The 21,147-nt window shown below is 38.6% G+C and overlaps 1 protein-coding gene across 1 annotated transcript; it reads right to left on the bottom strand.

Annotated features, from left to right (window-relative positions):
• Positions 1 to 3,119: 3,119 nt before the first annotated feature.
• On the bottom strand, positions 3,120 to 19,801 carry LOC124056305 (sodium- and chloride-dependent GABA transporter 2-like). The gene is made up of 15 exons (XM_046383622.1): positions 19,612 to 19,801; positions 15,169 to 15,303; positions 14,937 to 15,077; positions 14,607 to 14,694; positions 12,356 to 12,488; positions 10,107 to 10,241; positions 9,902 to 10,005; positions 9,546 to 9,670; positions 9,159 to 9,271; positions 8,931 to 9,068; positions 8,635 to 8,737; positions 7,768 to 7,868; positions 7,510 to 7,680; positions 7,258 to 7,370; positions 3,120 to 3,563 (listed from the first exon to the last, which is right to left on the bottom strand). Exons 1-15 carry the CDS (start codon positions 19,784 to 19,786, stop codon positions 3,329 to 3,331), a joined length of 2,010 nt encoding a protein of 669 aa, XP_046239578.1. The 5' UTR covers positions 19,787 to 19,801; the 3' UTR covers positions 3,120 to 3,328.
• Positions 19,802 to 21,147: the final 1,346 nt, after the last annotated feature.

The raw sequence follows: 21,147 nt of genomic DNA, 5'->3' as shown, positions 1-21,147 counted from the left end.
TTTTTTTAAAAAGAACTTACCAATATATCCTCATAGAAGCAAATACAGATATGTTGTTTCAAACATGATAAGATTTGTGTTACAAATTAAAGCATCAAGTACAGTTTCATCCAAAGTTACTGATCTGTGGCTTTATTAGGTAAAACTAGCATATCTCTATTGCTAAACTAAGTCCAATGATGTGTGAACCATGTGAGGAAATAATATCAATTTAAAGGCCCACTTGGTAGCTTTTGTTTCACAAAATATATTGTTAAGTGCACCTTTAAATTGAGATTATTTTGTCACACATACTGATGCTCCACATGGTCCCATGGTCCACTACACTAACTACCCTCACTACACAACTGGACTACACCCCCACACACACACACCCAAAAATAGAAAAACCCACAAATCTAAAATTCAACCATAGTGTGACAAATTAGTAGGTCAAGTGTGCTAATCTGATAAATCAGCTGCTGTAGTTGCTTGTGCAGTTCAGAGACTTGTCATACAAACATCTTTGTATGTATTTGCTTCTTTCGTTTGCTGGAGGCATCCACGTTCTCCTGGGCAGTTTTTGAATATCTGGATAAAAGTGTTTGTGAAAAATTAAATACAGTGAAGGTGAGTTTTGAACTGTAATTACAAAGACGCAGAATGACCGCTGAAGATGAGAATGCTAAAGTGAAAATGGACAATGACTAAAAGACATTTAGCGCATCGCGCAGAGGAAGGTTGGACACGTGCATGCGCAATATTGAATGAGGTGAGAGCGCTGATCGCTGAAGATGGAGATGCCGTGAGGATTCTGAATGGTGTGGAACAATTTAATGTGGCACTTAAAGAATTTAAAGAAGCTCATTCTGCTGTCCAAGCACTTTTGCCTGTTGGAATAAAAGAAAATGAAACAATAGACTGGTATGAGCCCAAAACAATACTTGATACAACAATTCCTGCAGGAAGTAGATTCATGGAAAACTTCTACATCAGACCCTCAGATGCTTGTAGCAAGTAGATCTGATCCAGCTGCAACCCAGGATCTGAGAGCACCAGACTCTCCATGTAGTGTCACTTCAGAGGAGACTGATTCCAATAACCACAGTAGGGAGCTATTGACTGTAATCCAGAAACAAAATGATATTTCATATCTACTGATGTTACAGCACAAAGAGTCCTCCCTCCCCTCCAGACAAGTTCCAGTATTTGATGGCGACCTTCTAAGCTTTCAGACATTTATACGAGCATTCAAGCATGGTATTGAAAATAAAACCAGTAATAATGAAGACAGACTTTACTACCTCAAGCAGTGCACTAGTGGTCAACCCGGGGAACTGGTGAGGAGCCGTTTTCATATGAAACCAAATGAAGGACACAGAAACTACTGAAAGTTCACTTTGGAGATGGAACAAACTGAAACACTATTAAATCTGATGATGGAATTCCATTACATGCCTATGCACTTCACGTTAGAGCAGTGCTTCTCAATTATTTTCTGTTGCGCCCCCCCCCCCAGCAAGTAGAAAACAATTCGCGCCCCCCCCCCAATCTCCGCCGCGACTATAAATAATAGTAATAATATTTAATAATATGTAATAATAGGATGCTAACAATTCTCGCTGGTTTACTGAAGTAGCATTCACAACGCGGGATGATTGTTGGCAATATTCGGCACGTTTTGGCTGAAAAATCTCCAGCGGCTTATCAGCATGATTGGGATGTAATGTCTTCAAGTGGGGCCTTAATTTATTTGGCTTCATGCTGTCCGCTGCCAACATTTTTAGACAGTAAACACACCGGTCTGTCGTCTCCCACTGTAGTCACAGTGAAGCCAAGCGCTACATATGCTTCGTCATATTTCCTCGTCTTAGCTTTCGGGTGAGTTACTTTTGTCTCATTATCTTCGTCTCTCTCCGCCTTTCTTCTCATCCCTGTTAAAAATTTCTTCATGTTGTCTCTTAAGGGTTCGCTTACTGCACTTCATATCGCCTGCTCGGTGCAAAAAAGCCGCTACACCATAGAGCTAATACTCCCTGCGCACACTCTGACAATGAGAGCGCCACTGCCAACTACTGTAGTGGATGTGCAATTACACTTTATTCTAGTACGGCAAAAAAAGCATGTTCCCCAGGGTCACACGCGCCCCCCCTGGCATCGCCCCGCGCGCGCCCCACTATTTGAGAAGCACTGCGTTAGAGGATGTTGTAATGTGAGAGAAGAATTGAAAACATGGAGGAACTAGATGTTGTATCAAACATAAACTTATTGTATCAAAACTGCCATATAAACTCAAGGAAAGGTGGAGGACGACGGCATATGAACTCATGGAGGAAAAAGGGCAAAGGGCCACATTCTCTGATGTTGTTGCATTCATTGAAAAACAAGCCCACATTTTGCAAGACCCCATTTTTGGTGACCTTCAAGATTCTGTGCCTAAAAGAGCCATTGCAAAAGATAATCAAAAGCATCAAACAACAGAATTCAAACAACAACCTAAGTACTAGGGGAAGAGTAGTAATTTTGCTATAGCAATTGAAATAAAGAACAGTAAAGTTTTAAGTCAAGAAATGAACCAGCATCCTAACAAATTCATAACCAAACAGCATGATAATAATTGTTGTATTTGCAATGCGGGCAGTTATCTGAGAGATGAATGTGAAATGTTGAAGGCTCAACCACATGATGCTAAAGTGTTAAAAAACTGTTAAGGAAAAATGGGATCTGCTTTGGCTGTCTAAACAAAGGTCACATGAGCAAAACCTGTAAAAGGAGGATGACATGTCAACACTGTCATGGAAAGCACCCTACCATACTGCACATTGAGAAACCTGCTGAAAATAAACAAAACATTACAGATCAAAGAAGAGGAACTCATGCATTAGTGGACAAGAAAGAAGATATTGGGGCTGGTAAAGATTGTGAACTGTCCATAGTTCCTGTACAGGTGAAAGTGGCAAAGGCAACAAAACAATCCTAACCTATGCCTTTCTTGACCCAGGCAGCACAGCAACATTTTGTACAACAAATCTTATGAGACAACTAAATTCTACAGGTCGAAAGACAAAAGTTATCTTACAAACAATGGGTCAGAATAAACCAGTCAATAGTTTTGAAATCACTGGGCTACAGGTGGGCAATTTGGATGGAAATAATTTTATTGATTTACCTAAAACATACACTCAAAAAGATACTAGTGACAAAGGAGAACAATCTTTCTCAAAAGGACCTCTACAGGCCGTACTTGAAGGAAATACAGTTGCAAGAGATTGATGCAACTCTTGATTGGAGTAGATGTTCCCAAGGCAAAGGAACCCTGGCAAATTATAAATAGTCAAGGTAATGATCCTTATGCTGCAAGAACTCTTTTAGGATGGGTGGTAAATGGACCACTTATTTCATCTTCAGCTGTGGATAAATATGGTAGGCCTGTGGCATCGGTAAATGGCATCGGACTTGAGAAACTTGAGAGCCTTCTTGTAACCCAGTACCACCATGACTTCCCAGAGAAGGGGTATGAGGAGAAACCCCAAATGTCTGTTGAAGATCGCCAATTCATGGAGCTGGTTTCAAGTGCTGCCACACTGAAAGATAATCATTATTACTTGCGATGTTACAATGCCAAATAATTACCAAGTGGCTGAGCAGCGAGCACATTATCTTACTAAGAAATTTAAGAAAGATAATGTCAATGCAGAAGAATACAAGGCCTTCATGAAGGATGTAATTGCTAAGGGCTATGCTGAGAAGGTGCCATTGAAGGATCTCAACCAAGATAATGGTAAGGTGTGGTACATACCCCACCATGGGGTTTACCACAAGTGTAAAAAGACGCTCAGAGTGGTGTTTGATTGCACAGCTTCATATACAGGAACATCACTCAACAATCAGTTTCTTCAAGGGCCTAACCTTTCTAACTCACTTCTAGGTGTACTGCTGAGATTCCACCAGGGACATATTGCCATTATGGCAGATATTGAAGGTATGTTCCTCCATGTTCATGTAAATGAAGAGGACTCAAATCTTCTCAGATTTCTGTGGTGGCCTGACAGGGACAAAAGTAAAAGGTTAGAACAGTATAGGATGACAGTTCACTTGTTTGGGGCCATCTCTTCTCCAAGTTGTGCAAATTTCACTCTGCAAAAGCCAGCAGAAGACAACAAGGACAAATCTGATGAACTGACACTCGACACACTCATCTCAAACTTTTATGTTGATGACTGTCTTAAAGCTGTGGCAACAGAAGAACAAGCTCAGATTTGTAAACCACTGTGGAAGAGTTCATGTTGCTCTGGTCATGGGAAAGTCCAGGGTGACACCCCTTAAAAGGATGACCATTCCCCGCCTTGAACTAACAGCGGACACCTTAGCAGTGCGAATTGATCGGATGCTACAGTCAGAGCTACAGATACAACTTCAATCATCCACGTTTTGGACCGACAGCCAATCAGTGCTTAAATACATAAGTAATCAAACCAGACGATTCCACACCTTTGTTGCTAAGACTCATTGTAATCCATGATCTATCAAATGTGACTCAGTGGAGGTATATTAGGTCAACACAAAATCAAGCAGATGATGCCTCTCGTAGATTGAATATTGAGGCCTTCTTAAAGTCTCAAAGATGGTTCCATGGACCAGACTTTTTTGAAAAAGGAAGTATCACAGTGGCCAAAGAACCCAGAACAAGTGTCACAAAGTTCTCTGTCTCCAGACGATCCTGGAGTGAAAAAAGAGGTAACAGTGAATATGATAAACATTGAAGAAAAGGATCCAACCATAAACTGTTTGAGCATTACTCAAGCTGGAACAGTCTCAAAAGGGCTGTAGCATGGATGCTGAAGTTAAAACAGCTTCTCTTGGAGATTGCTCAAAAACAAAAAAATGATAAATTCTGGTATGCTGCAGCGTCATGAAAAGCCACTGAAGAAACATGTTGCAAAGCTAAATGTGACATTCAGTACAAATTTGTCTATGGATGACACATAAAAGGCTGAAAGAGCCATAGTTGCGCATGAACAACGGAGATATTTTGCACTGCATGTTGCTCTCCTAGAAAGAGGAAAGCCCTGCCGAAAAGACAGCCCCTTCCTTAAGATGGATCCTGTCCTAGAGCAAGGGGTCTTGAGAGTTGGCGGAAGGATCAACCAATCAGCTATGCCAGTGAGTATTAAGAATCCCATGATTTTGCCTAAAAAAAAAAAAATCCCAAAGGACAAAAGTTTTGGATGCCCTCTGCTAATTCCACAGCACACAAGATAATCAGAAACTGTGTTTTCTGCAGAAGAATGCAATCTAAAGTAGGAGAGCAAAATATGGCTGATCTTTCCCAGGATCATGTGACTCCACATTTGCCACTTTTAACTTCAGTTGAAATGGACTATGGCCATTTTGAAATAAAACGAGGCCGAACATCTGTGAAAAGGTGGGGAGTCATTTTTACTTGTTTGACTAGCTGTGCAGTCCATCTTGAAGTGGCGAGTAGTTTGGACACTAACTCCTGCATCAATGCCATTGGTCATTTCCTGTGCCATAGAGGCTGTGTAAAAACTGTTAGATCTGACCAAGGTACCAGCTTCATTGGTGCACAAAAGGAGCTTGACCAATCTCTAAACGAACTGAACCATGACACAATACAAAAAAAATGTGCTTCAAGAGGGAGTTAACCCTGCAGCAGGTGCTCACCATGGAGGCATATAGGAAAGACTTATTAAGTCACTAAAAAAGATTCTGTGCTCTGTGGTAAAGGAACAAGTTCTAGATGATGAAGGCCTGCACACAGCACAATGTGAGGTGGAAGCAATATTGAATAATAGACCAATCACTACAGTAACTAATGACTTCAATGACGTTGAACCTCTAACACCAAACTACCTGCTTTCATTAAAAACTAACCCTGTCATGCCACCTGGACTATTCAAAAAGGAGTACATATAAGATGGAGATAGGTACAATATATAGCAGATCTGTTTTGGAGAAGATGGGCCCGAGAATACCTCCCAATCATGCAACAACGGAATAAGTGGAATAACAAAAGAATAAAGAAAAGAAACTTTCTACCTGGAGACCTTGTTGTTATTGTTGATGAAATGCCCCCCCCCCCGGAACTCCTGGGTTCTTGGACGGATTCTCAAGACCCTGCCTAGAAATAAAGGACTAGTTCGCAATGTCTTAATTTTTTCTTAAGCGGGGCATCGAGACGGTCTTTTGACCTCACGTTAGTAAGAATTTTTGTTGTGGATGAAATGGAATAAAAATTGATCAAGGAACTTGTCAACATCTGGAATTTTTTGTAAGTTATTTTTTGGAACGTGGGAGTCAGAGAAGCAGCCCCAATATCATGGCACTGATTTAAAACAACACAAGAACGCCATAACAAGCCCTATGCTAGACATTTAATATACTGTAAGCAGATAAGTCACCTCACCTTAAAAGAAATATCTGTAAATGAATACTACCACCATCTAAATACAAAGGAAAGACTCTCTGTCTATCTGTCCTCAGGCTATTTCGAGAACTGTTCATACGATCTACTTCACACTTGGCGACTGTATTGATGGGAATCCATGCGCCCTATATTGTCAAATTTGGAGCAGTTTGGACCCGCAGCACTTTCAATGTCAATAAAAAGCAAACAGCACTCTGTTTAGCAGTGGGGGGTCAGGGCTTCAAGATTTGACTTGTAGAGATGAAATGAGGGACAATCACTGAGAAACTAGTGAGTCACAAAAGTAATCTCAAATGGCAAGCTCTAAAAAGAGAGAAGCCAGCTGCAAAGCAAATTTTAGCCACAAATGAAGACTAACCACAAAAAACATCAAAACAAGTGCATGATATTGCTCTTTCCAGAGTCACCACTCAACAAATTTTCTAAATGTTTCTTCTAATTTATGCACTGCTATGGTAGCACACCATACATGTTCTCTAATGTTGTTACTCAGCTGTTTCGCATTTTCTGTTTACTTTAATGGCCATGTTTAAGTATCAAAATGGTTGAAATGATTAAGATCTGAATAATTATATTAACTGCATATTCTCCAGTGATGAAATAAATCTATGTCATAACCATTTTAGGTTAATTTGAGCTTGAATCTTAACATTTTGTTAACCCTGTCAGTGTTGAGTGTGAAGCAGTTTGGATGAATGGATCTCGAAAAAAGCTGCAAGCATGACTGCTGAAGGCCAAGTGATCAACCTGATCCAAAAAGGTGCGCTTTGAACATGTACTGCAGTAGTATATGCACTAAACCTCCTTTTGAAGCATTTTCATTTCATTACATATTGCATGTCGTTTTTCCGTCATCAGGGACGTGAAGTGAGGCAGTGAGGCTTGTCATTTCCTTTGCCATTACTGGAAGGTCTTTGGCTGGTTGGGAGCTTGACTTGAGACGCTAGAGGAAGGTATAGGTATCGTCAGAAAATATCACTTAGAGCTTAGGAGTATGCACAGGCAACAAAAAATGTTTATGAACTTCAAATGATTATTAAAACTAGAAAATAACAAGTCACCCACTACCAACCACCACTGACCTGCCAAAGTGTCCCTTTATCTTTGGCCAGTTTGCAGATCATAGTCACTGGAATCATTGCAAGAGACGACATGGCCAGAAACCAGCCTATCCAGTATGCCCACCAAGGATACACATAAGAGTTGTTGAATCTCATGGGTGTGTATCTCAGGATCAAAAACACAAATGTGCCCTTTAAAGTGAAATAAATCACAAACATATAAACTCTCTTGGGTTCAAAAGTAAAGGTTATTTCCATAAATATAATTTAAACACTTACACCACAAGTAACGGGGGTGCCATACATCCAGCAGTATTTGATCAGCGATAGAGGTTTGTAGCCAATCATGTCTTCAATGTTGTCACTGAAGCGTTCAGCACCTTGGACAGAGACGAACACATAATATAAGCTCTGTCTCAGCACTATGTTACACATACAATATGCAATGTACACCAGCACACTGATTGTGTTTTCTGTAGTGGACCTGTGGGGGCTGTTATTGTTCCTTCTCTAATGACACTTTGTTTTATCACAGAGAATAAATATTACTAATTTGTAAGTAATGATGAATAAAATCTCTGATCATGCTCTTACATTTTAACTTATGTATTATAACAAATTAATGGCCAGAAAGTAAAGCTCTACAGTGGTTACATAGGTTTTTACTTGACAATCCAAGGTCACAGAAAGGGGTGTGGATGGCTCTTCAGAGGTATCTTGCACTCTGCTCTAGATGCCAAAAATATGTCAGAAGCAGTTAACCAAAACAAGCATATCTTAAAAAGGCCTTAAAATCTGAAAAAAAAAGTATCTTTCCCAATAGTTTTACAGTTGCTTCTAAAACTTTTACTGATTTAACAAAGCAAGTTTGTTAAATGTACTGTTTCCAAGATGTTTATGAGCTGCCACAACACTTTTTTTGTCATGACATTGTAGACCAGTAGTGTCAAGGTCAACAGCAAACTCAAAACTCAAACCGACTCAGTACCGCAGACATGTTTTAATATACTTAACACAGCCACTTTTTCCAGACTACAAAAATACAAAGTATGGAGCAGTGGGAGCTTTGAGGTTGTACAATTAGTATGACATTCTTATAGTGTAGAAAAAACAAAGATAGTTGTACAGTTGACACCTCTATCTTACCATAAATCCATCCAATAATCACCGACTGCAAGATTGCCATTAGGAGAAGAGTAGGACCGCTGCATACGTAGTGATCAAAGATCTGCAGAATGTATGCGCCAGCCTGATTTGAAACAAAAAATAAATTGGACTGGATATCAGTCTTTTATTTTGTGCTAAATAAACAGCAATTAGTGATGTTGGTCCTCAATAAGAAAAATACAAAAATAGAAAAGTGGTGTAAAATGTAGTTAAGTGATCCAACAGCAGATATCTCTCACTTGATGAATTGCTTTTGTGACCACCAGTGAACATACCTCTGACACCAATAACAGGCCAATTACATAACTAAAGGCACATATCAACAGCAGAACAAGCTCTCTGCGATATCCTTTTTGTATCTGGGAAGGGTAGAGATCCGTTAAAGAGGTCATGATGCTTTCAAGCCCAGCAAACTGGAGAATGACAGAAAGGCAAGTTAGTGTAAGAGCAACAAAACATGGTAAAATTTTTGGGGTGAGGGGACAAGGAAAGCTGCAGCTGACCTGACCGTCTATTCCTAACAAGATGATCATGGAAAAGAAACACGCGGACCAGACCTGAGGCCATGGCAGAAGGGTCACAGCTTGTGGGAAGACTATGAACACAAGGCCAGGGCCTTCAGAGAGAAACCAACAGTGATTAAGTCATTACTATCTGTTTAAGTAAGTACTATCTACTAAGCTGACTTTCTATCTACTGTGCTTGTTTCTCAGTTGAAGGCTTTAGTCACAATAAAACTGTTAAATATTTAAATAAATATTAAAAAGAGCACCTATATGAAACTGTTAAATATTTGATGAGAACAACCAGTTGTTTACATTTGGTTTTCATTTATTGTCTGATTAAACAGTACAGAGGAAAAATGTATGAAACATGATTCACATTCGTACCTGACTCAGCAACAGACGGAATGTCAACACCCTGTTTTTCTGACATGTAGCCCAGGACTGAGAAAATGGCAAAGCCAGATACAAAGCTGGTCCCACTGTTCAAGAAGCAAAGATAGAAGGAGTCTCTGCAAATCAGAAACAATCCACTGTGTCGTTAGTTTTCAGGACTGTTTAACTCGCTGTATATACAGAACATGCAAATGTAAAAATAATAGCTGACAGATGCAAATAAATGAAAACTGATATAAAAATAATTCCATGAGGAGCTTTTTGTAACTGACAAATACAATTGCATGCTATTAACTTAATACAACTGCGGCCACTGAAATAGAAATTTCATTCTAAGTCTTACTTACCTGTAGCAGTTGTTGTTGTACTTGTTATAGCTCCCAAGCGTAGTCAAGCATCCCAAACATATGGCATATGAATAAAATATTTGGGTTCCAGCATCCATCCAAACCTTCAAGCAAATATAAATGAAATATAGTAACATTAATCAAGTAAAATAACATGCAACAATAAAATAATTAAATACAAATTAAAGTACAGGCTGAATGATACCTGTGGATCAGCAAGCCGTGTGGTGTTGGGGTACAGGTAGTACTTAATACCATGGAAAGCTCCGGGAAGAGTAATTCCTCTGATCAACAGCACGAACAACATGACAAAGGGGAATGTGGCTGTGAAGTAGGCAGCCTACATTTAAACAGAAATACATGTGGTTATAAATTGAAAAACTCCATAATCTACAGTGCCCATAAAATGTATTCAACCCCTTGGACGTTTTCCCCTTTTACTGCTTTTAGAGATTGAATTATAGTCAATATAATTTAGCATTTTTGAATTAATTTACAAAAACAACCTCTTCAACGTCAAAGTGAAAAGAGATTTTTACAAAGTCATGTCAATTAATAAAAAATATATAATGTAAAATAAGCCACTGCATAAACCTTTGACTAGCGAAGAACCAAGGCAACAACTGTTGTATGCAGTCTCTCCTATCTCAGCTGCTGAAGCTTTGAACTCCTTCTGCGTAGTCCTAGGTGTCTAAACAATTGCCATATTTCTGCCATATGTTCAGTCACTTGAATTTTTTTTTTTTGTATCTATCCCCTGACTTTTACTTTTCAATAACCTTTTCTCTGAGTTTCTTGGAGTGTTCTTTTGTCTTCATGGTGTAACTGTAGCCAGGAATACTTATTAACCAGTGACTGGATGTTTCAGACACAGGTGTCTTTATACTACAACTACAATTACTACTGTAGGAGAATGAGAGCCAAGTGTGTTGTGAGCTGTGAATACAGAGATCTCCCCACTCAGAACACCTGTGTCTCCGTCTCCTCCTGCCTCAACACTACAATCACTTTAGACACATTCACTGCATTCAAGTGATCTCTATTTCACTAATTGTGAGACTACTTGCACCAGTTGACTCAACCTCTGCTGAATTAAGTCAGTCACATTAAAGGGGGAGAATATTTATGCAATCAATTATTTTACATGATGTATTTTTAATAAACTGACATTACTTTGTAGAAATCTGTTTTCACTTGGAAATAAAAGATTTTTTTTGTCAATTTTTTGTCAAAAAAGCCAGAGTATATGATTCCATCTATAAAAGCACTTTGATGAGTACTTTTTAAAGGCACTGTATGATTGTAGCCATGTAGAAGCTCTGGACCTTAGAAGCAATGCTGTGATGTTAGTTGGTCATTGTCTTAGTAGTTTTATAATACTTCAAGACTTTATTTCACAGCTCAAAGACAGTGAGTCACAGAGGTGAAGAAGATGCAAATGTGCAAGATAGATCCTCTGGATGCTCTGGGACACATCATTAGAGATGTAACCTGAGGTATCACAAGTCTCTCAACATCAGACACCATCACCCAGGTGGGGTTGAACAGGCTCCAACATACATCCCATCAACAACTGCCCATGGATGGGCCATCTTGATCTAAAGTCATCAAAAGGCTGTCACTGTGGTTTTACTCACAGATTGAATGTCCCTCTTATTTGTTACTCCTGTAATGCCTTCCTGAAAAGCTTTTGCAGTACATCTCCATAATGTCATAGTGTGTTTTGTAGCCTTTGTCTGTCTGGTTTACCGGTCTTGCTGGGGCATCGTAGACAGCTTGGTCAAGGAAGTGGATGCAATGAAAATCTGCCTTGATGTTTAACCAGGTAATGTTGCACTATGGTATGCTTCCTTCATGACTGCATTGACCTCAGTCCAGGATTTGATGGTGACTCTCCTTGACCTGGGCTTTGCCAGTGGCAAGAATTTTTTTCAGTCTATTTTATTCAGTCTATTCATGTACTTGATAACTGCTGCCAACATGTATTGTATAGGAACAACATCAAATGATTGGTATCCCTCTAAAAATCTTTGACACAGTGTTTCAGTCTGATTACAATATACTGCAAGAAAGACAGGCATGTGCACACATGAACCATGAGGTGCTTTGGCAGTCGCCTGAGGATAAAGTACCATTTAAGTCCACACGACCAGTGTATGTTGGCATTTTTGGGGCTCTTCATTGTTTTTCATAGCACACCTCAGGCACTTCGCCATTCTCACGCAAAGGTTCAAATCAGGGTGTGAAACGGTTTCAGATTCCTTACTGGCACGATGCTTGTGTTAATGAATGAATGTGTAAAAAAATCACTGATTACGAAAAGGCTGGCTGAAAATAAATTCTGTACCCTGCTTCTGATAGATTTACAGTATCAGATTAATGTACTGAATGTTATTTCGTAAGGTTATAACACTTAACTCATTTCTGAGATAGAATTTGTCATTTCAGTCTTACCTTCCCTGTGGATCTCACTCCCTTCCAGACACAGAAGTAGCAGAGGGTCCAGGCCAGAAGAAGGCACAAAGAAAGGTCCCACTGTACGTTTCCTAAGGCCTCGATGCCAGTGGATATTTTTAACACCCGTCGCCTGTAAAGGCCAAGGAACTGTCAACCAATTTTTTTTTTTTCAATAAATATACATCTTAGCATATTCGTTAGTCTGATGTTTAGTTCTGATTATTTCTTGTTTCCCACAACAACTAAAAAACTGCAAGGCGTTTCAACAAAAGGATCTTGTACTGTCTCTGTAAAAACTGCAATATATAAAATTACAATAAACTTAAAATAAAGGAAATGATGCTTACCACAGTTTGTTAAATTCCTTCTTGTGTACCCACCCATGTGAGGTACATTTGCAAACTATTGGAATGTGTGAAGAAGGCCAAGTAACAAAAATGCACTTAGATATAGTTTGAAAATCACAGGTGTAGCTAATAATAATGTCTTCTTTACATTTAGATGTCCATACAAGCCAGCATGGCCTGCTTAAATGTGATTCAGGCACAATTAGTGTTCTTAGTTACAAGAACTAACATATCAAAAAGTCCATTGTGAAAGGTTTAATGATGTTGAAGTTCAGCAAACTCCTGATAAAAATAAATGCTTGAATGTGTGATCAAAGGCTCTTCGTGACTTCATCACACAGGTGTTTTCAATTATTCTGGCTGATTAGACTCCTTTTCAAGCTGAAATTAGGGGGAGTTATGTTGGGAGTTTCTGTCAGGTGTGAACTGTTCTGTCCTAACAGATGGAACAATAAACATCAAAAGAGTGATGGAGATGTCAAACACAGTCTGTACATGTCTACATAGTCTAAGAGGTCTAATCAGCTAAACTAAATAAAACCGTCTGCGTTTGAGTATGTGAGGGCTTTAATTGTAAAGAAACAAAGGAATTGGATACTAAAACTCTTTAGTGCTGATGCTGCATTTGTGCCACACGGGATACATGAAAAGAGATACAAAACAACTCCCATTTTTACTACTTGTTTACATGTCAGTAAATGCAAGATACTGGTGTGATGGCAGAGTTGTTTGGGGCATTAAATGAATGTCGACATACCTCTGATTATCCAACCTTAATAATGTGAACACTCCAAATAAATGTGGGCACTAGCAAGTGGTTAATATAGAACTCTTTCGCATCTCTACCATCCTTCCCATATGACATGACATCAGCACTGGATTTAACATAACAGAGCACACACAGACTTGATTATCTCAAGTTATTGGAGCTGACTTTGACATCCATCCATTTTCTGTATCGCTTGTCTGTGCAGGGTCTAGGGGGCTAGAGCTTATCCCAGGTGACAGCAGGCAGGGTACACACTGGACTGGTCACCAGTCAGTCACAGAGCCAACGCACAAAGACAGACAACCACACACGCTTACACACTCGCACCTAGGATCAATGTAGAGTAGCCAGTTATCCTAATGTGCATGTTTTTGAGACTTTGGGAGGAAGCCGAAGTACCCAGAGAAAAGCCACGCAGGCACAGGGAGAACATGCAAACTCCACACAGAAGGGCCCAGACTTGGAGTTGAACCCGGACACCACTTGCTGTGAGGCGACAGTGCTAACAACTGCACCATCGTGCTGCCCCTGACTTTGACATGACAGAGAATTAATGAATAACAAGACAAAGGTTCTGAGGTGGTTAATGTACTTGCTAAATTTGATTCAAACAGAATAAAAATGACAGACAGATTGAGGAATGTATGCGGCTAATTAAGACACCAGTGTGCTATTTAGTCAAAGAGCGGATTTGTGTTTTCATGCTGATCAGGTGACCTCCATGACTCAACAAATGTAGCAGTTAGAGCTGTAATTTTAGAAGAGTCATTTGAAAGGAACGCAGGCGTTTTCAGTAATTCTGATTGATCAGACGTCTGCTCCAGTTAACACGTGGAGTTATACAAAGGATTACATGAGGCCATAAAAACACATTATCCAACTGGTAATTGGGCAGCTGTCTTGCGCTAACATGTACATCAGAGTGAATTGTTTTCAGCGAACTATGCCAGTTTTGTACGTGCATGAACAGGATCAAGAGGAGATCAGATTGTGTTAGGTCTTCATAATGGTTGCTTGAATTTTCACTCATTCAAACACCACGTCTTTATTACACTTTTTTAAAATCTTGTTATCCATTGATAATCTGTGACTGATTTCTATCAAGTTCAGCTGCACTTGAATAAAAACTTACTGCCAAAACTCTGTTACAGATGATGATGTATTCATAGGCGAGGTCCAGTTAGCAGTGGCATTATAGTTGTTCAATACCATACAAGATTCTGAAATATTTCAAAGTATTGTTAAACACAGTTAAAACTGAGAATGCATGCTCAAGAAACACATTTTTATATCAGTGCTAATATTAAATAATGCAACTTTTTACCTTTTTAAGATTAATCTCAAGGATAAATCTTTAGTCGTTATTTCAAATAAGTGTATATGTAATTAAAACAAAGAAAAGTGGTGTGTGTGTGAAAGAGAGGTAATAGTTAAAATGCATGAAGACAAATTATGACTTTACCTGTATTCCATGTGTTATTACAGGAGGCCCAGGGCAGCTCATCAGAGAAGGAACAGAAAAAGTAGAGAAAAGCCCAGGCTAAAATCACAATGTAGCTGATAGATCCATAGAAAATGATCATTTGGCTGGCATATCCCATTCCTGGAAACAACATAAAATGCTAACATTGTATTACCATAGCATTTCCTTTTTATCTCTGCTTGGTACAGACATCCTGGCCGGTGTGTCTTACCTTCAAACAAGGGGCAAATCTTCCTCCAACACATGATTCCTCCCTGACTAGTGTACTGGCCCAGTGCAGTCTCCAGCACAAACAGAGGAATGCCACAGGCCACGAGGAAGAGGATGTAAGGAATGAAGAACGCACCTGGAAGTGTAAATAAAGCATTGCAGACATTCATGGTATAAAATAAACTTGGCTAGCTTGGCATTATAACAGTGTGGACTTGACTACCTGGTCACTTTCTCACCTGAATATTGGGTAGCTGTGGGAAATAAAATCAGGTAAGATCAAAACCTTTCTCTAACCTGAACCTCACTGTTCTGGCTGAGAGAGAAAAAAAAGATGTGCCTCTGTCTATTTCTCCATGGTCATGTATGAAACTGATAAAGAGTTTTAGCATAGCCAGCATCTCCACTTCCTCCCAATTCATGCTGCATCTCAAACGCAACAAAACTGAGAGAGAAGTAATGAGACGTAACATAATGAGTCTCCAAGTCATGTAACTGTCTCTCCTCTACTTCACTCCACTCAGAATCAGAATCAGAATCAGAATCAGAATCAGAATCAGATCAATTGCCATTGTAAGTGAAGAGGTTTCACATTACTAGGAATTTGTCTTGGTGATTGGTGCATACATAGAATGTAACAAGTAACATATAATAGAAGAATAAAATAAAATAAAATAAAATAGAATAGAATAAGGTAACACAAAATAAAATAAGTAAAATAAGTATGGTTCTGGAGGTAGTCCAAAAGTAGTAGGGGTAGTAGAGGTAGCCCACTCCTCTCCACAGTGAACAAGAGAGACTTTAAGTGACAGCAGAACACAGTACAGACTACATGAAGCAAGTGCACATAAATTAGGCAGATACCACAAATAAAACCTCTTGTTGCTTTCAGCGGGGTGGGGAAAATTTGAAAATTACAATGATTAATGATATTACAATTTTTATGGAATCTAAAATAAAATTTAGGTGTGCTTGAGCACCCTTAAAAAGATCAATTGCCAGTGAGTGGGGGTGATGTTCCTTCAGGCTCCAGAGCCTGGCCGAGCGCCAGCAAATTACGACTGCATTATGTGAGTTAAAAAAGAGAACAAAATTTCACGAACAGAGATTCATTTGCCTGGGTGTGTTACAACAAAGAGGAAGTGGTAACGTTATGTAGCATCACCCAGAGGCAATCTAACTTGTCTGACAACTCACGTTTGCCAGAGTGCGTAATTCACTCCATAATGACAATATTTATCAAGCACAGAGAATTGTGATCTGCTCTCACCGACTCAGTCGCTAAATCAAAGGCCTCTACATTAATAAAATGAAATGAAAATAATCTAAAGTTCCAAATGCACTAAAACACCTACAGCAGAGAGTAAGAGAAATTCTCATGGAGAGACAGAAAGTAAACAAACTCACTGAGCATGCGTGTTACGCAAGCAAGTTGTGCAATGTGTTTCCATAATCGATGACCTAATTTAAATCTTTGAGTCTTCCCAACCCTAGTTATAAAATCTGCAAATGAAAATCATTCATTGAGGTGAAAATGTTACATATAAAACTCGTTAAAATGCTTGTGTGAAGTCTGCATTTCGTATTTGTAACCAAAATGAAAAATGTAAACTGCACTAAAGTCACACAGACTGCATCTCTAAAAGTCAGTCTGTCTCTCTGTCTACAGCATATCTTCAACTTTGGTGCCCCTGGAGACAAGGACAGCCCAGCCTTATCAGGGGAGCTACACTGGCCAGAAATCCTCAACAGACAAGGAGCTGAAGTGTTGTCTGGCGTGGACTGTCATGTTGTGACACTTCAAACTGCAAATGGAATCTGATAAAAAGAAGCCAGCATGAAGCATGAAGACAACACAGCAGATGACTAAGTCTACATGTATTTTGGCAGAGAAGCAATGTTAAGAGAAATGATCCCATTGCCTTCATGACAATTGTTTTGTGGAGATGCTCTGAGGGAAAATCACGTGTGATGTTGCACATAGAATTGGTCCCTGCTCAGTTTGAGGCCTATAATTCAAAGAAGAAAACATTTCCTGATGTAACACATAAAATGAGGTGTAAGCATGATCTCTGCAGATACCACCACACATTTCTGGTGTTCCATATGTGATAATTGAGAGGTCATGTTTAGCATGTCTAGAACCTTTGAAAACACATCCACACATATAGTGGCTGCTCTTGCAGATTTGCACATCATATAACAGTGGACTATTGGCATTGGCAGAGGTATGCACTCTCCAACTGCCTTTCTAGTTATTTAGTTGAATTAAATACTTTTGTTAAATTCTCTTGATGTTAGGCCATGTTTATGAATTTTGATTGAATACCGTCTCTTCTATATAGAAATAGGTCAAAGAATAGCTCAAAGTTGGGAATAAAACCAATATTGTGGCCTGCACACATAGACTAATGCCAAATTTAAAGCCTAAGAACCTAAAAAAACGACCCTGTATGGGACATGGGCAGAAATAAAAGCATTGCCATTTTGTCAGCTCAGTGTCATTGGTGCTAACTTGGAATATGAGAGAGTCCTTTTTTCACAATTCACCTGAGAGCTATCTGATATTTTCCTTGAGATCAATGGTGTCTCTTTTCACTCACAGGTCATAATATTTAACCAGTTGTGCAATATTTACAAAAACTCTGAGGAGGCTTTTCTAGAATGGAGTTTAGTGTGTGGTGTCCACATGGTGGCTGTCAGTAACACAGGCCCAGCAAGTCTCAGAATAACGGCGAACTGTTCATCAGCACAGAGTTGGACTTCCAGCTGAGTTAAGCTTGTACAGCTGTTATTAATGGGACAGAGCGGAGAGACTGCAGCAGAAGCAGTAGTGTAAAAGATCATGAACTTGAGTGTCACAAGAACGGGGTGGGGTGCTACATGTCCTTTCAAAAGACTTTATATTTAGAGACAAGCATTTGACATTCCTGACAACATTGGGAGTGTTTTAAAATAGATGTTTACAAAACCAATAATATCAGTGATGGAAGAACAGTTACTGTGAGAAGTAAAGTGTTACCTAACGTTTATGTCAAGAAAGAAGAATAAAGAATCCATTTCATTCATTCGATTGTATTTGTGTATGACACAAAGTGTCCTATTTCATAATACTATCTTGCCATGGAAATGCTTAGCAACTGCTGGTAAAGGTAACTGAGCCCTCAAAAATACATGCTAAGCTGAAATTTCACATTCCACTGACGTTCTCAGCATAGACGTTGGAGACACGTTGGACATAGTTTGGATACAGCTGAGAGCTGAATGGAGACGCGAACACACATCTTATAATTCTGTTCCTGATTATGGTGTTGAATAAGAGCCTGAAAACATTATGACATCACAGAAAAGCTGACTTTTATAACATGTCATCATTTATCCCATTAGACAGTAATGTGTGATGCAATGTAATGTGCTGTAATATTTTGTGTTTTGTGGTCACAGTGACTTTTGACCACCATAGATTTTGCATTCATGAGAAAAGGATGGATGGACAATGCCTAACAGGCGTAACAAAACCTGTGGGAATTCAAGAAAGAATGTGACTGTACTCTTTGCACAGAAACGGACAGTACATTGTTTTCATAGGCTTTATCTTATCTGTCAAATCCTTAACCATCAGATGTGAGGAATAGGGAGACAGACTAAAAGGTTTACATGGCCCTCGCATTTGTTTATGCGATCGTGTTCAATGGATTCATCAATTTCTCTTTCTCTCGCTCTCAATATATATATATACATATACATACACACACAACATATTTTACTACACTAACCAAAAAAGCTTCTTCATGCACACAAGATATATTCTTTACCACCTGCACTTAGCATGCTTAATTTGTTAAACATGTTAAATCATGCATATCGAGGCAGCACAACAGAGTTCTGGAGTAATGGGAAACATTAATTCTGAAGGACTGTGACAGAAGTCATCTCTCTCTCCACACACACACACACACACACACACACATACACACATATATATATATACATACATACATACATATAGACAGACAGAGGGAGATATACATATGGTGCACAAAATGAAACAAATAAAATACCTATGTGTGCAGTTTCATAATCAACATATCTCATTACTTAACACTCAGTGCAGCTACTCTGTCGTCCTGACTGTGGGCAAGACACTTGCCTTGTAGTAAAACATAGTCTCGATATGTACTGTTTATGTCCACTCCAGGGTTCCGTAGTACTTCAGTGTGTTACAGTAAAATGGCACAGTACAGTAAAACAACTTTTAAAAAATGAATTATTGTGTCTTGATAAATAATAAAACTATTCTCTAGCAATTTGTCCTCAATTAATTTACTCGACTATTTTATAGACAATAATGAAAGAAATTTTAAAAAGTTTGCATCTCACTCTGACAATATTCTGTACTGTGGAAGAATACTTAACTGCGAGGATAATAAACAAAAATACTCACCACCACCGTTCTTGTAGCATAAATATGGAAATCTCCACACATTTCCAAGTCCAATAATAGCACCAGCTACAGACAGAATGAACTCCTTTTTGCTACCCCATTTGCCACGCTCCTTGACTGTTTGTGAAGTCATCTTTTGGGGAATAGGGCACAGCCTGCACAGAAAGTCTGCCATACCGCTCAGAAAGAAATGCTCTAATGGGAGGACTGGCAAAGGACCTTGAGTTTCTGGATTTACTGGCTAGGGAATGCCTGATGCAGCTTTATAAGACACTACCTATTATCCAAACTGTAAGGAATTTCAGCCACAAGGGGGACCTCTTGATGTATTCCAAAAAGCAGTTTGCCAGCATACAAACTACAAACAGCAGAGTGATGAATTTAGTGTGACTAACTTCATTTTGGTCATGGTATTGAAGGCTTTGAACATGGGGCTCTCCTCCTCACAAAAAATAAGAATGGCTGACAACAAGTAGACTTACTGCTTTAGCCAAGGGAAAGACTAATTTTTACACAGTCCCAAATATAGATTAGCCTGTCAGATTTAATGTTTATCAATATAACTTAAGTATATAGTATATAAGTTTGTCTAATTAAGGGCCCAAAGTGTCAGCCAAAATTTTCAAAATGCTCTTTAAATGCTATTTTCTGTATGCATTATCACGTGTGTATATTGGTTTCCATGTGCTAAAAATCTAAGTATCAAATTGCCATAAGTACAGTACTGTTCTCACTGAAGACCTATTTATATACTTTTTATTTGCATTGGGGAATGTAAATACATTTTTAGATGAGTTCAAGGTTTGGAGGAGCATAGCAGAGCTTGACAGGAGGGAGATATCACACATTAAGATCACTTTTGTGTGTGAGAGTTTTTATGTTTAGATCAAAATAGACAGATTCATACATCCTCTGGGAAAACTTCTATACATTAAAACTAATGTAATAGAAGTGTTTCCCAGAAACAACCCAAGAAACAGTTGTCAGAATGACAGTTCTGATACTTTAGGGTACATGGGCATAGGAAGGATTATTACTACACCCGAGGCAAAACTCATTTAACAGGTATTCGTAAGGTATATAGTAATTACAGTATAACATGTGTGTACATGCGTAAATCAAAGCCATTAAAATCCAATAAGAAGCTTTTTTAGATTTGACTGCTGTGTTTTCTACTTGAATCAATCATTTATACATATGTATTTGTCCAAATATAGTTGTATATATAACCTGTATATATAAGTTACCTACAAATGTAGTTGCTTATTGTAAATTAGGTGTTCATCTAATGTATGATAGATAGATAGATTACTATATAGATAGACAGATGATTGATTGTTTAAGATTAATTTCCAACATTAAAGCAATCAACTTCACTTAGCATTATTTAGAAAAATGAATTAATATATATAAAAATAAATAGTCTTAATCTTACACATACAATTAAATACACAAAATACATATAAAAAAAAAAACATTTATGGATGTTGGGTAAACACTGACAGTTTCTGTTTCCTATTACTTAACACTCTGATA

Source organism: Scatophagus argus, chromosome 3 (genome assembly GCF_020382885.2).
Source record: "Scatophagus argus isolate fScaArg1 chromosome 3, fScaArg1.pri, whole genome shotgun sequence".
NCBI classification, from domain to species: domain Eukaryota; kingdom Metazoa; phylum Chordata; class Actinopteri; family Scatophagidae; genus Scatophagus; species Scatophagus argus.
The sequence above is the reverse complement of the archived record's forward strand: the minus strand, read 5'-3'. Positions and strand labels throughout refer to the sequence as shown.

What these genes read in the sequence shown, in the direction of transcription:
- LOC124056305 (XM_046383622.1), bottom strand. Translation starts at nt 19,786, where the DNA reads ATGGCAGACTTTCTGTGCAGGCTGTGCCCTATTCCCCAAAAGATGACT. An exon ending in GATTTGCCCCTTGTTTGAAG is followed by an intron (nt 15,078 to 15,168) that starts GTAAGACACACC and finishes TGTTGTTTCCAG; the next exon opens with GAATGGGATATGCCAGCCAA. An exon ending in TACAACAACAACTGCTACAG is followed by an intron (nt 9,671 to 9,901) that starts GTAAGTAAGACT and finishes TCTGATTTGCAG; the next exon opens with AGACTCCTTCTATCTTTGCT.